The 11,986-nt window shown below is 34.1% G+C and overlaps 1 protein-coding gene across 1 annotated transcript in view; it reads right to left on the bottom strand.

The window, feature by feature from the left end:
* Positions 1-291: 291 nt before the first annotated feature.
* ALDH1A1 (aldehyde dehydrogenase 1 family member A1) overlaps positions 292-11,986 on the bottom strand; it is a 54,828-nt gene continuing 43,133 nt past the window's right edge. The window contains exons 11-13 of the mRNA XM_019736692.3: positions 8,862-9,019; positions 5,393-5,467; positions 292-903 (exon numbers count right to left, since the gene is read on the bottom strand). Coding sequence (XP_019592251.1) covers positions 831-903; positions 5,393-5,467; positions 8,862-9,019 — 306 coding nt within the window. The 3' untranslated portion in view covers positions 292-830. The remainder of the gene's footprint in view (positions 904-5,392; positions 5,468-8,861; positions 9,020-11,986) is intronic.

The raw sequence follows: 11,986 nt of genomic DNA, 5'->3' as shown, positions 1-11,986 counted from the left end.
CACTCTTCACCTGTTTCCTGTAACACTTAACATAGTGTTCTATTCCAGAACTTTGTAGGAACTCAGTAAATGCTTGCTGAAGGACTGAAACCATTTATCTCAAATATTTGTTACTGATTTCAAGAATACCTCCGGAAAATAAAATGTTTCTTTACCCATTTGAGAATGAATAGATTGTACTTTTGTTTTTAAATGCATCTTTATGCTCAAGTTCATACTGTTTTTGAGTGACAGGGAGAGGAAATCACCATAACCAAAACTTCTACGTAAAAAATTCAAACTTAACAAGAATCATGCAAGGTTGTTTTTATTAAGTTTTATGTTTACATTACAGCTAAGTATTTTAGTCATTACTTCATTTGACTAGCAGACATGACATTCTAGGAAACATTTCAACAAACTCGAAGGCCTTCACAACTACTGGGAACAGAGCACATCTACTCTGCAGTTAGTAGATATGTCAAGTATTTCAAGGGGCCATTAATGGAAAGGAGCTAAGTGACAACTGGTCCTCTTCTATAAAATGATTATTCTGGACAGGTAGCTACAAAGAAAAGCACAAGACTATTACAGAGCTAGAGAGATCTTGCATCTAAATCCATCCTTTTTGTTGCAGATAGGATTTAGGGGTCACATATCAGGAAGTACATGATTCAGTATAAGCTACACGTCAAGAATTCTATGTGTAGTATTAATGCTAATATGATTAGCTTATGTTTAAAAAAAATAAAGAAAAGAAAAATTTTGTATTTAAAACCCACTATAATGTATTAGAGACTATAGGAGACACTTAGCCATTGAGGAATCTTCTCTCCATTCTTGTAGCTTCTTTATGAGTTCTTCTGAGAAATCTTCATTGTGACTGTTTTAACCTCTGTATATTCATGGAGACCATATTCTCCCCTAGAGACAGTGAGGGGAAAAACCCACAGAATTTAACGTAGCAATACAAATGTACTATAGTTCATAATTTGGTACAAGTTTATTCTTGCTTATCTGGCTAGGGACAATGGAAGATACTTCTTGTGTACAGAAGCATTTCAATTTCAAAGAGTCTCTAGCCAACGACAAGATATTTGGTCCTACATAAATCTCCTCGTGGGGAGTTTTTTTTCTTTTTCTTTTTGCTTTTTAAATGATTATCATGTACACTCAGTTGATTTTCACAGGAATTGTCCATTTTTGACATTATTCTACTTGACTATAAGAGAGCTTACCCCCCCCCACACACATCAGCCCAACATGAATTTTATTTCTAGTTTAGCTTAAAATAAATAAGACAGACATAGTGTAAGAGAGAAGTAATAATATATAATCAGTCAAGTAGTACAGAAAAACCAGTAAATTAAATATTAGCTTAGCTATTTACCATGTGTGATTGACCCAGAAGTGACAGGGGGACTAGAAATGACCATGCTTCCATTTCATTCTAATATGCCCTAATAGGGCTTGAAACAAAATCTTTTCTAGCTGTAGTTTTAACAGTATCTTTTGATCCTTGATTCTTAGGGGGAAAAATTTGATCTAGTGTTTCTTTCTTTTTTGTTTGTCTCTTTTGTTTTTAAGAAAGGGAAAGAGTTCATTGGCCTAAATTCAGGCCTTTGGACTTTTTGTGGTTGTTGGGTTTTCAATGCCTGCCATTTGCTTATATAACTCTTAACTCTAACCCAAATGATCAGGAATTAACCCGAGTCAATCAATCAGGACTCTGGTATCTTGTTGTCAGGTTTATTGAGAACTCCTACTAGTTTTGAAAACTGACTGTGGTTTATCCTTTGTTAAAGATAACTAAAAAGATTAAGTTAAGTTATTCTCTGTATTGTTTTGATCAGAGGATTAAATTTCATGTACCTAAGAGTACTCTTAAAATCATAACACTAATGCACATGTAGGCTTACAGAGGAAAAAGATCTTGATCTTTTCTACCCCTCCCTTCTGGTGAGGTAGGCAGGTATGTAGAAGACATCTTTTTCTCCTGGGTAACCTAATCCTCTTACACTGATTATTTTCTTGGGCCATTAAGCTTCTGAAAATGCCTTCGAAAAGCTTCAATGAGCATGGTCTTCAAAGTAATTAAGGGGTTTAGCCTCAGTTGTCTGAAACCCATTAAAGGATAATATTTTAGTATGTACTTTAGCTCACAACGTTAGATAAATTAACCCATGATTTTTGCCGATAGGCTTTGAGTTACATGGACACTTGAAACTCTCAGGACAGTACTGTGTGATTATCGTCATACTCAGGCTGAAGTCAGTCCTGCTTCTTAATGTTCCTATAAATATCCTATGTGTATGCTAGAACACAAAAACATCTGTTTACACGTTTCTGTATCTTACTCGTCTGTGGGTGACGAGTTCTATGCTTCTAAAATCTTCAATGTACCAATAACCTGTAACCTGACTGAAATGCTGATTCTGTTCCAGTAGGTCTGGAGAAAGGTCTGAAACTTGGCATTTCCCACAAACTTCCAGGTCATACCCATGCTTCTCACCCAGGATCCACCCTGTACTAACAAGTTGCATCAGTTTTTCACTCTGGACCCAGACAGGAGCCTTAAATAGGCACAGAGAAAATGTTTGCTGAAGTGACTTGGCAAATATAATCAAGCCAAAAATATTCATGTGAGCTCTCGCTATAAGCCCAGTAGTTGATAAAATTTTCATGCTTCCTTTTTCTAAAAGGGACAGGAGGAAAGAAATATCTGTGGGGTGCTGAGAGCTAGTTAAGTTTGAAATAGCATACTAGTAAAGTCTTTACTCACTTCTGTTAACTTAAGTAAAAATTAGTGTAATTACACAAAGGGAGGAATGTCTGCCATTTAACTCATTCTAGTGTTAGCACCGAGATATGAGATGCAAATCTAGGTTCGGACACTCAGTATTACCACCACATTGGGGTCTACATACTATTATTTTTGGCTCTTTGAGAACTCTGTTCCCAACCGATCAGTTCTGCCTTTCTATCATTGAGGATAAATTGTAATTGAACTCTTGGGTGTTGTTTGAGATTATTGCTTCAGTAATTCTCTTTGAACATCTTGCCAAATGACTTCTTTATTAAATTGGCCAAATTTCATTTCAGGTAGACATCAATAGTAACCTCCATAGATGAAATTTTTTAAGTAAAAAATTACTGTATAACTTTTTCCTTTATGTTTTAAAGAAGGAAATTATCTATGACCATATTCCAGATTTTTAAGAAATACTGAGAGCTGATTCCTGTTTTCTATCCCTCTCCTATTTGATTTCCATATGTCTTGACCTTAAAATTTGATCAAATTGAATCAAACAAAATTGACATGTTTGGTCTGCTTTAGTTATTTCATTCCTCTTGATTATTTTATCTTCAATATTCCTAGGGAAATGTGTTAGATAGCGGGGCCAGGATTGAACTAACTGTCTTTCAGAATAATCTAATCTTTGTTATAGCTTTTTGTACAATGTAATTAGTTCTGCCAAGGGGCTCCCTGATAATGCATATTATAAAGAAAAAGAACTAGGAAAGGAAGAAACTGTTTGTTGAGTTCCCACTTTGTGATAGTTACAATCTGGAGAATGAACATGCAGTATATCATTTTACTCTCATACCCATCTTTAGAAGAATGTTAACACCTCTATCTTGAATAGGAGAAAATAGAGGCTCAAAAGTTATACAACTTGAACCAAGCTGCATGGCTAGCAAGCAATGGAGTCAAGACTCAAATGCAAATCAGTGAATCTCCAATTATGTTTTCTTTACTATGCCATGCACTTTTTATGGGTTGATTGATCTTTTGCCATTCTCTACCTTCTTGACAACATTCTAAAGATATCCATGGCTTTTCATTGCTCCACTAATAAAATGTAATCCAGTTTTTTGAATTCAAAACTTCTCAATTTGTATCCTAGTTAAGTCTGAAATAATATTTTCCATCCACATAAATCTCCACCAGCCAGCCAAATTCTGTGAGGTCTTCTTTTATTTTAACAACTGCCATTAAGTTTTTTTTTTTTAATGCATTGAATTCCCACTGGGTTATAACCATAGATTCTTAAGTATAAAAAAGAGCTCATAGACTTTCTACTTTCTTCTCCCACTCCTATACCCACCACAAATGCTAACCGTGTTGGACTGATGAAAATTGTGAGTTAGAGAAATGCCATAAATGTTATACTCTGGTGGTGCCCAGATTTTTTGTCCTTTGATACTGCGGTCTGCACTTTAACTGCTTCTCTACCACCATGAGGCATGGACTCCCAGTCTGTTACCATTTATTTCACAGTGTGTGTAGGTGCATTATATATCTTTTTACATATTCCTCCTGCCACCACAATTATACGAAGGATGGGACATGGTATCATGTTCCTGGGGCTCCCTGGACCTTATAGACATACAAGTACTTAATAAATGTATACTGAGAAAGAGGATGTATCATTTTTTCATTTCCACTTTTTACTGGCTCTCCAAAGATAGTTGTTTCATTGTAATTTTGCTGATTTATTTAAATGACAAAGAATGTGGCTATTTCATGCATTCATGACCTTTAGAAACTAAGACTTATTTTTACATGCTATGTATAAAATGGGAAGCTTTACGATGTTTGATTTCACAAAGTTTGTATATGACATGTCTTTTTTCTATATGGCTTTTGAAATTTATTGATAAATATAAGAAAATTTTAAGAAATGAAGTACTTAAAATAGATTGAACAAAATTCAGCAAACATATTGCCCCTACTTTCTGTGTGTATGTATGTATATGCACATTTAAAAAATTCTATATACCCTGATCTAAAAAGCACCTGAAGGGCCATGAATGCATTTTAATATACATTCTCAATTTAATCATGACTATAAAACATGTTTTCCATAGTCAAATTTCTCTTTCAGTTTAGATTTAAAACATTTAGGTAATTTAAAATTTTGGATTCTACATCAATGTTTTCAACAATAAAAATCATTTGTCTTACACTGATTTTTTTCTTTTTTTTAGATAAAGACACTTAAATTACCTATTTAAGAGATTTCAAATAACCAGAGTGTTCTTATATTTGTACACTTACAATCACCAATTTGTGGTTTCTAGCTCCTTTCAGGAAATGTTGACAAAATAAATTACTTTCACATATACAGCAAGCAATTCTAAAAGTAAGCAATATTTTAATAACCCATGTTAAGTGCTGAGTATGGTCCCTTATGAATAGTAGGAGCCTAATAAGTTATATTTTCCTTCTGTCATTATCTTTTTGTACTTATGGGGTAAATCCAGCATTTAAAAAGCTATTTAGCAGTATGAATCTCAAGGAAGGAACAGAAGCAAGTTTTAATTCAAATAGTGACTATGGGTTAATGCCCTGGAGTGACAACTATTCTTATTCGGATAAGTATTTTTCTTAATAAAAAGTTATTCTTACAATTCTCGTCCATTTCCAGACATCTTGAATCCACCAAAGGGACTCTGGGCAGATACCACGTTATAGCAATTCACCCTGAAAAGAAAAGAAGTACAATATAGATCACACTTAACCTATGAAATCACTTCTGAATATGGAATTTTAGAAATTCAGAGAGCTATTGAAGAACTCCATTAATTTCAATATACTCATTGTGGTAAAACAAAAAAAATAGCACTATAAATTAGATTGCAAAAGTATATGCATATATACTGCCTAAAACAAATAGAAGGGTACAACTCTGTGTGTGGATACCATTTGGTAGAACATTGTGTCCATCAGAAGTTGTAGCTTGAATTACAAAACCTGGAATAGTCAGTATGCCATAGGAGGAAGGGCATGCTTTGCTAGTGACTAGAGTTTGTTGGCTGGGTGTTCTTTACTGCCTATATTCAATAAGCTTTGTAATTCTCTTGAGCGCTGTGTACTTAGCAGGGTAGAATCAATTTTCTTTCACAAGTGTAATATGTATCATATTACTCAGTTCACTTTTTTTCATTAATTGGTTCAATAACTGCTTAAACTGAGGCCTTGGAAGGAGTTGGATTTCATTATTAATTTGTTTACTCCTTGCCATATTTCTGAACATAGTTACAAAAACATGAATAATTAAAGTTAAAGAAAAAAATTACGATAAAAGATCAAGACAAGGGGGAAAATTTAGAAGGGAGGATATTAAAAGTTGTTTAGCTTTAAATTTCCTTGTGGCCAAAGTGAACAACCATATCTAATCACGTGATTCTCATTATACGTAAGAGGAAAAACATTATTTAAAGGAGAAACAATGTTTTTTAAAAATACTTTTCCTTCCCTTCATTAGATTATAATAGGCAAATAATAATGTGACTTCTAGATAAACTGTATTGTGCTTGGAAGAGTTCGGTTATTAATTTGATCCTGAGATAATATTCAGACATGTTTCTCAGTTACAGCACTTACTAACCAATTCCCAGAGTTCCGTATTTTCACTGGACCACAGAATTCTTATCCAGCCTCTCCTTCTGGAGTTCCTTCAATGAACTTACATTTTCAAAAGACAACTTGTCTCAGCTTTGTTTAACTGCGTTTTCAACTGTAAATCGAATCATTACTTTAAAATTATAGGTCAAACCCCCAAAACTCTGGAATTCAATAGTTTTCTTGATAACACCAAACCCCGACCATATCTGGGATAATGCCAGAATATTATTATGTTTGAGGATATACAGTAATAAGAATATGGTTGCCTCTGTTTTAATAGTAGAGAAATTCCTGACGGAGATTCACACGCTATTGGGTGGAATGATAAGCAGCTCATAACAAGCTTCTTAATCAAGCAGGCATATAACATTCTGTTATTCCAAAGTCAAAAACCTGAAACTTGTCTTTGTTAAAAAGCACAGAAAATGAGTTGGCCTTTTTGACTCTACACTGGAAATGAAACTATTTTGGTGTAACTAAACTGAGGACTGAGAAATATTCAATTAAGTTCAAAATGAGCAGCCTTGCTAATTGATTCTCTTTCTATGATTTTTTCTTGTTTTAAAGGGAGGTGCTATGCCCACAAACCCTGGTTCTCCCCCTTAGAACCTGGATGATACTAGGAAAGTTACCTAGCTTCTCTAAGCATATGTTTCCTCCTCTGTAAAATGGGTATGATAATATTTAATAGGGTCGTTTCAAAGTGTAAGTAAGATGATGTATAGAATGTGCTTCATATAGTGCTTGGTATGTAGTAAGTATTAAATAGAGATAATATACACACATACAATAGCAATGCTGAATTTTATTAATAATTTTATTATAGGATAAGTCTACATTAATTACTAGCCATACTGATTAAGAAGAATTCACTTCATTTTATTTGAGAGTCTCTGAAAGAAAATACCCCATTATAGAAAGAATCAGGCTTTTGAGCAGTGTTCTCAGTACTGGTTGTATATTAGAATCATGTGGGAGCTTTGAAAAATACTCTAAAAGAGCTACACCCGGACTCAATCACAGAGACTGGTATAATTGGTAGGTATAATGTACAGGACATCCTCCGCAACCCCCAATCAGTTTATATACATACTATGTTTAAAGCTCCTCAGATGACTCTAATGTACAGCCAGGGTTGAGAATCATGGCTTTAGAATCTGAAATAGGTCTGAATCTCAGCTGTCATATATTGTGTGATCTTGATCAACTACTTAACCTTGCTGAGCTTCCATGTTTTTCATTGGTAAATTTGACATAATTAAACAGTTGTAAGGTAAAATAAGATAATGAACGTAAAGAATGTAGCTCAGTGCCTTGCGTAGAGTACATATTAACTAAATGAGGACTCTCCTGTTGGTTAGGAAGACAGATTCTGGACCTATCAAGAAGAGTGAAGATAGCTTGGCTGTCTCTTAAGGATAAATACTTTTCAATGTTTAAGAAATTTTTAACTGGAACTGATGTGACATTATCAGGAAGGGAAATAGTCTTGGGCTGTTGCAAGGTCTGAGGGCATAACGTGAGGTTTAACAGGACAAAAACTACCAACAAAACAGTCCAGGGACTGGGGGCTAAGTGGGGATAAAACAGCTTGAAAGGCACATCCTCAGCATTTATATCCTCTAAATTAAAGCGAAATGTCAGACAGAAAAAGTCGAGAACCATATGATTTCACTGACATGTGGGATGTAAAACTGAAAGCAACAAAGGAATAAGGTAAATAAATAAAGAATCAAAAACTCAGACACAGACAATAGTTTAGTGGTTACCAGAGGGTAGGAGGGAAAGGGGTGGTAGATGAGGGTAAAGGGGATCAAATATATGGTGATGGAAGGAGAATTGACTCTGTGTGGTGAACACACAATGTGATATACAGACGATGTATTACAGAATTGTACACCTGAAACCTATGTAACTTTACTAACCACTGTCAACCCCAATAAACTTTTTTTAAAAAAGCATTAAAAACAGAGATATAAACCACATCAAAAATGAGAGGGACATACTCCTCAAAACTCAATATGTTTTTCCAAATTAAGACCTTCAGACATCTCTAATAATCCCAGAATAAGAAGCTGATGTAAGAATTAAATGTCTGCATACATAAAGGCACCAAATAAATAGTCTTATTATCTAATTTACTTAATAAAAATACAACTTTTATTTCCCTTGTGTATAGCATAGTACCAAGTACCTAGAAATTACTTAGTAACACTTATATTGTATTATCTAGACATCAATAGAATATTTTGGGCAAGCAATAGGAGGAGGCTGGAAAGAGTTAAAGAAAATACCCTTCTAAAATTCTTCCAATATATAAGGATATTTTTGTTTTTGTTTGTTTGTTTTTTAAGGTAGCAATCACATCAGGCCAGGTGATTCCAAATGAAAAATCGACGTCTGAAAAGGTTCAAAGTAACCTGTTAATGCAGTTACCATTGAAAAGGCAATATTTGTAGGTTTGACTTACCACACTGTCCCGGCCTGCAGCGCAGAGGAGACTGTGATGGCTTTATCAACATCTTTGGTAAAGATACCTGCTGATAAGCCGTAGAAAGTATTGTTTGCTCTCTTGATTACCTCATCTAAAGATTTAAACTTCAAGATTTGCTGCACTGGTCCAAATATCTATACCACAAGAAATGAATGAAATAAATCAAAATAATAGGTTAAAACTAAGTATTTTAAATAACATTGTAGTTTTCTTTCTCCTACAAACTAAAATTAATTAAGATTTTGCTTCTCATCTTAAACCTATGTGTAAGAATCAAAACGATAGCTGCTGGAATGCTAGGTTAAGACGTGTTAAATTCTTTTTGGAACAAGATGGGATACAAATAAATAAGACAATATTCATTTTCTAGAATTGGAATTCATTTTCCAAGAAGTTAATGATTATTCACGAAATCATTAACTACAGAGTTGCTTTTCCATTTAGGAACATTTTAAATTCTCTCCCTAGTTTTCCTCGTTTTCCAAGTCATTACATAAACAGCAAACCCAAGAAAGCAATGCTTGTTCTACTGGATAAATGAATAGGCAATGACTGATACTAATAATTATGTTTTAAATATCAGTTTACCATCACTTGAAATATCAACTATGATATTGGAGTTAGATATTTTCACAATCAGCCACGTTAGGTAAAACCATATGATTTTTGTTCACATTCTTCTCTTCAGCCAAATCTTATTCAACTCACAATACCAAAGAGAATAATTCATTTCTGTAAGACCTTAAATCCTCATCCATTCTGTACTAACCAAGGCATGAGCGTATTGGCAATGACTGTAACCACAGGTTAGGAAACAAAAATCACAATTTGTTCATTCCAGTCTAAACACTTTCTCTTTACTAAACTCTCTCATTAGTGCAACCCTATCCGTATCTTGTCCCCTGACTAGAGAAAAACAACTGTTTTTCTCTTAAAAATTAAGCTCCTATAATATTTTTCCATAAAACATGTATTAAAATTAAATGAAAGGAGGGCTCCTTCGAGTGTTGCCAGAATTTGTGGGTAATGTAAGTTCTAGGAGGCAAAAATCAGAAAAGAGAAATTGTTTTCTGGTGTTCATCATTAATCTAAATGTAGGACTAGGCATCTACCATTCAATAGAGGCTGAGTGTGAATCCTAAGGTTGTAAATCTAATCATGATATTGTAACCTGGGAATCACAGATATAGCAGCTACTGCAAATAAATGTATTAATACCTTACATAATTTTAACTGAACATAGTACATGACTCCGGGCTCCTACTTTGAAGTAGCACACAAGCTGTTCTATGAATATTGCAGGAACAGAATAAATGTTTCCTTGATTGAAGATTTTCCCCCTAGTCCTTTGTATCTGATATAACCAAGATAAGCAAGAATAACATCTTGAATCAAGACAAATATTTGTCATTAAATACAAAAATTATAACTCAGCTGGGGCTGAACCGATGTGGAGAAACTAAGTTGTTTGGTTATACATATGCATTTGCTTTTTTTGTTTTCCTATTTGTTTCCTCTTCACAAATCTGATTCTGCATTTTTCCCCTAATTTGGTGACGTTTTGTGGGGTAAAGAAAATAACACACCCAGATTCTCTGTCATTTCACAGACGTGAAATACAAGTTTATTGAATGAAAGGATTCTGATTCAGTATATTTGAATCATTAGTGCCTTTTTATTGTAGTATATTATATAATACCTTCATAGCCCAAAGCCAGTGAATCTAGCTCTGGATTTATTAAAAGCCTTCAGGGGCCATGAGGTAGATTATTTGTAATTCTTAGATGCAAAGTAAACTTTCCTAGTTATGTGTCATATCTATGAATTACATTCTTCTTGATGTTAATTAATTTGTGCTCGCTGAATATTTAACTGCAATATATTTGTCTAGAACAATTAGGAAGTGCAACAACTGAAAAATGTAGGCCCAAGAGACTGTGGAGGGTGATGAATAATATAGAGGATGAATACTATCTTCAAATATATAGGTGGCTTTTATGTGGAAAAAGGCCATAGGGCAGATATGGGAACAGCAAATAGAACATACGTGGAAGGATTCCTAGGCACATAGATGCAGAACTTTCTAATGCCTAGCATTGTCCAAACATGGAAATACCTAAGAAATGGGAGTTACCTTTTGCTGATATTGTTTTAAAAGACGCTGACTGGCCGTTGGTCAGTAGCAAATTGATAGATATAATAGGGGTTGAAGAGGTGGTCTTAAGTGATCCTTCTAGCTTTATGATGCTGTAATTCTGAAACAGTAGGATATCTCTCAAGCTCTTTGGATCTCATTGACCTCTCCTATAAATTTGACTTTTGGCCTAAATTATCCATAACGTTCCTTCTAGCACTGACATTCTGTCAGCTTTTAACAGAATGGTTGCCACATGTTCCATGGGATTCTGCAATGTTAGGTTATGGTGGAATTGAGTGAAGAATGAAGTTAATATGAGCAACAGTTGGTCATGTAGAAAGAGTGGGGAATAATCATGAGACTTATGCTATACTGCCAAACTGCCTTTAACTAAACATGTGACCTAATTACTTTACTTCTTTGGGCCTTAGGTTTCTCATTTACTATTTAGGATGATAACAAGAATATTTGTAAATCATAGTTGGCTCTGTGGATCAAAGGAAAACTCAAGATACAAAAAAGTTTTAAAAAGCTTGATATTTTATATTTACAAGGGTAATAGAACACGTAGGAGCTGAGGACAACTACCATGTCTTTATACCACATGATCACCTCCATTGATGCAAAAAAAACATATGAAGAAATCCAAACCCTTTCAACAAATTAGGAATAAAAAGGGACTTTCTACACCTGATTAAGGACATATATGAAAATCTCAGAGCTGACGTCATATTTAATAGTAAAGACTGAATGTTTTTTCCCTAAGATAGGAAACAAAGCAAAGATGTGCATTCTTATTCTTCTTATTCAACATATTGCTGGAATTCTAATAAGTGAAAATGTCAAGAAAAGGAAATACAAGGCATACAGATAAGAAAGGAAGGAATAAAACTGCCCCTATTAGTAGATGATATGAATGTCTACATAGAAATTCCCAAGGAAATTCCAAAAACCTCTTAGAATA

Source organism: Rhinolophus sinicus, chromosome 16 (assembly GCF_057876585.1).
Source record: "Rhinolophus sinicus isolate RSI-liver-muscle chromosome 16, RSI-T2T, whole genome shotgun sequence".
NCBI lineage: Eukaryota > Metazoa > Chordata > Mammalia > Chiroptera > Rhinolophidae > Rhinolophus > Rhinolophus sinicus.
This window is presented reverse-complemented; position numbering and strand designations above follow the sequence as displayed.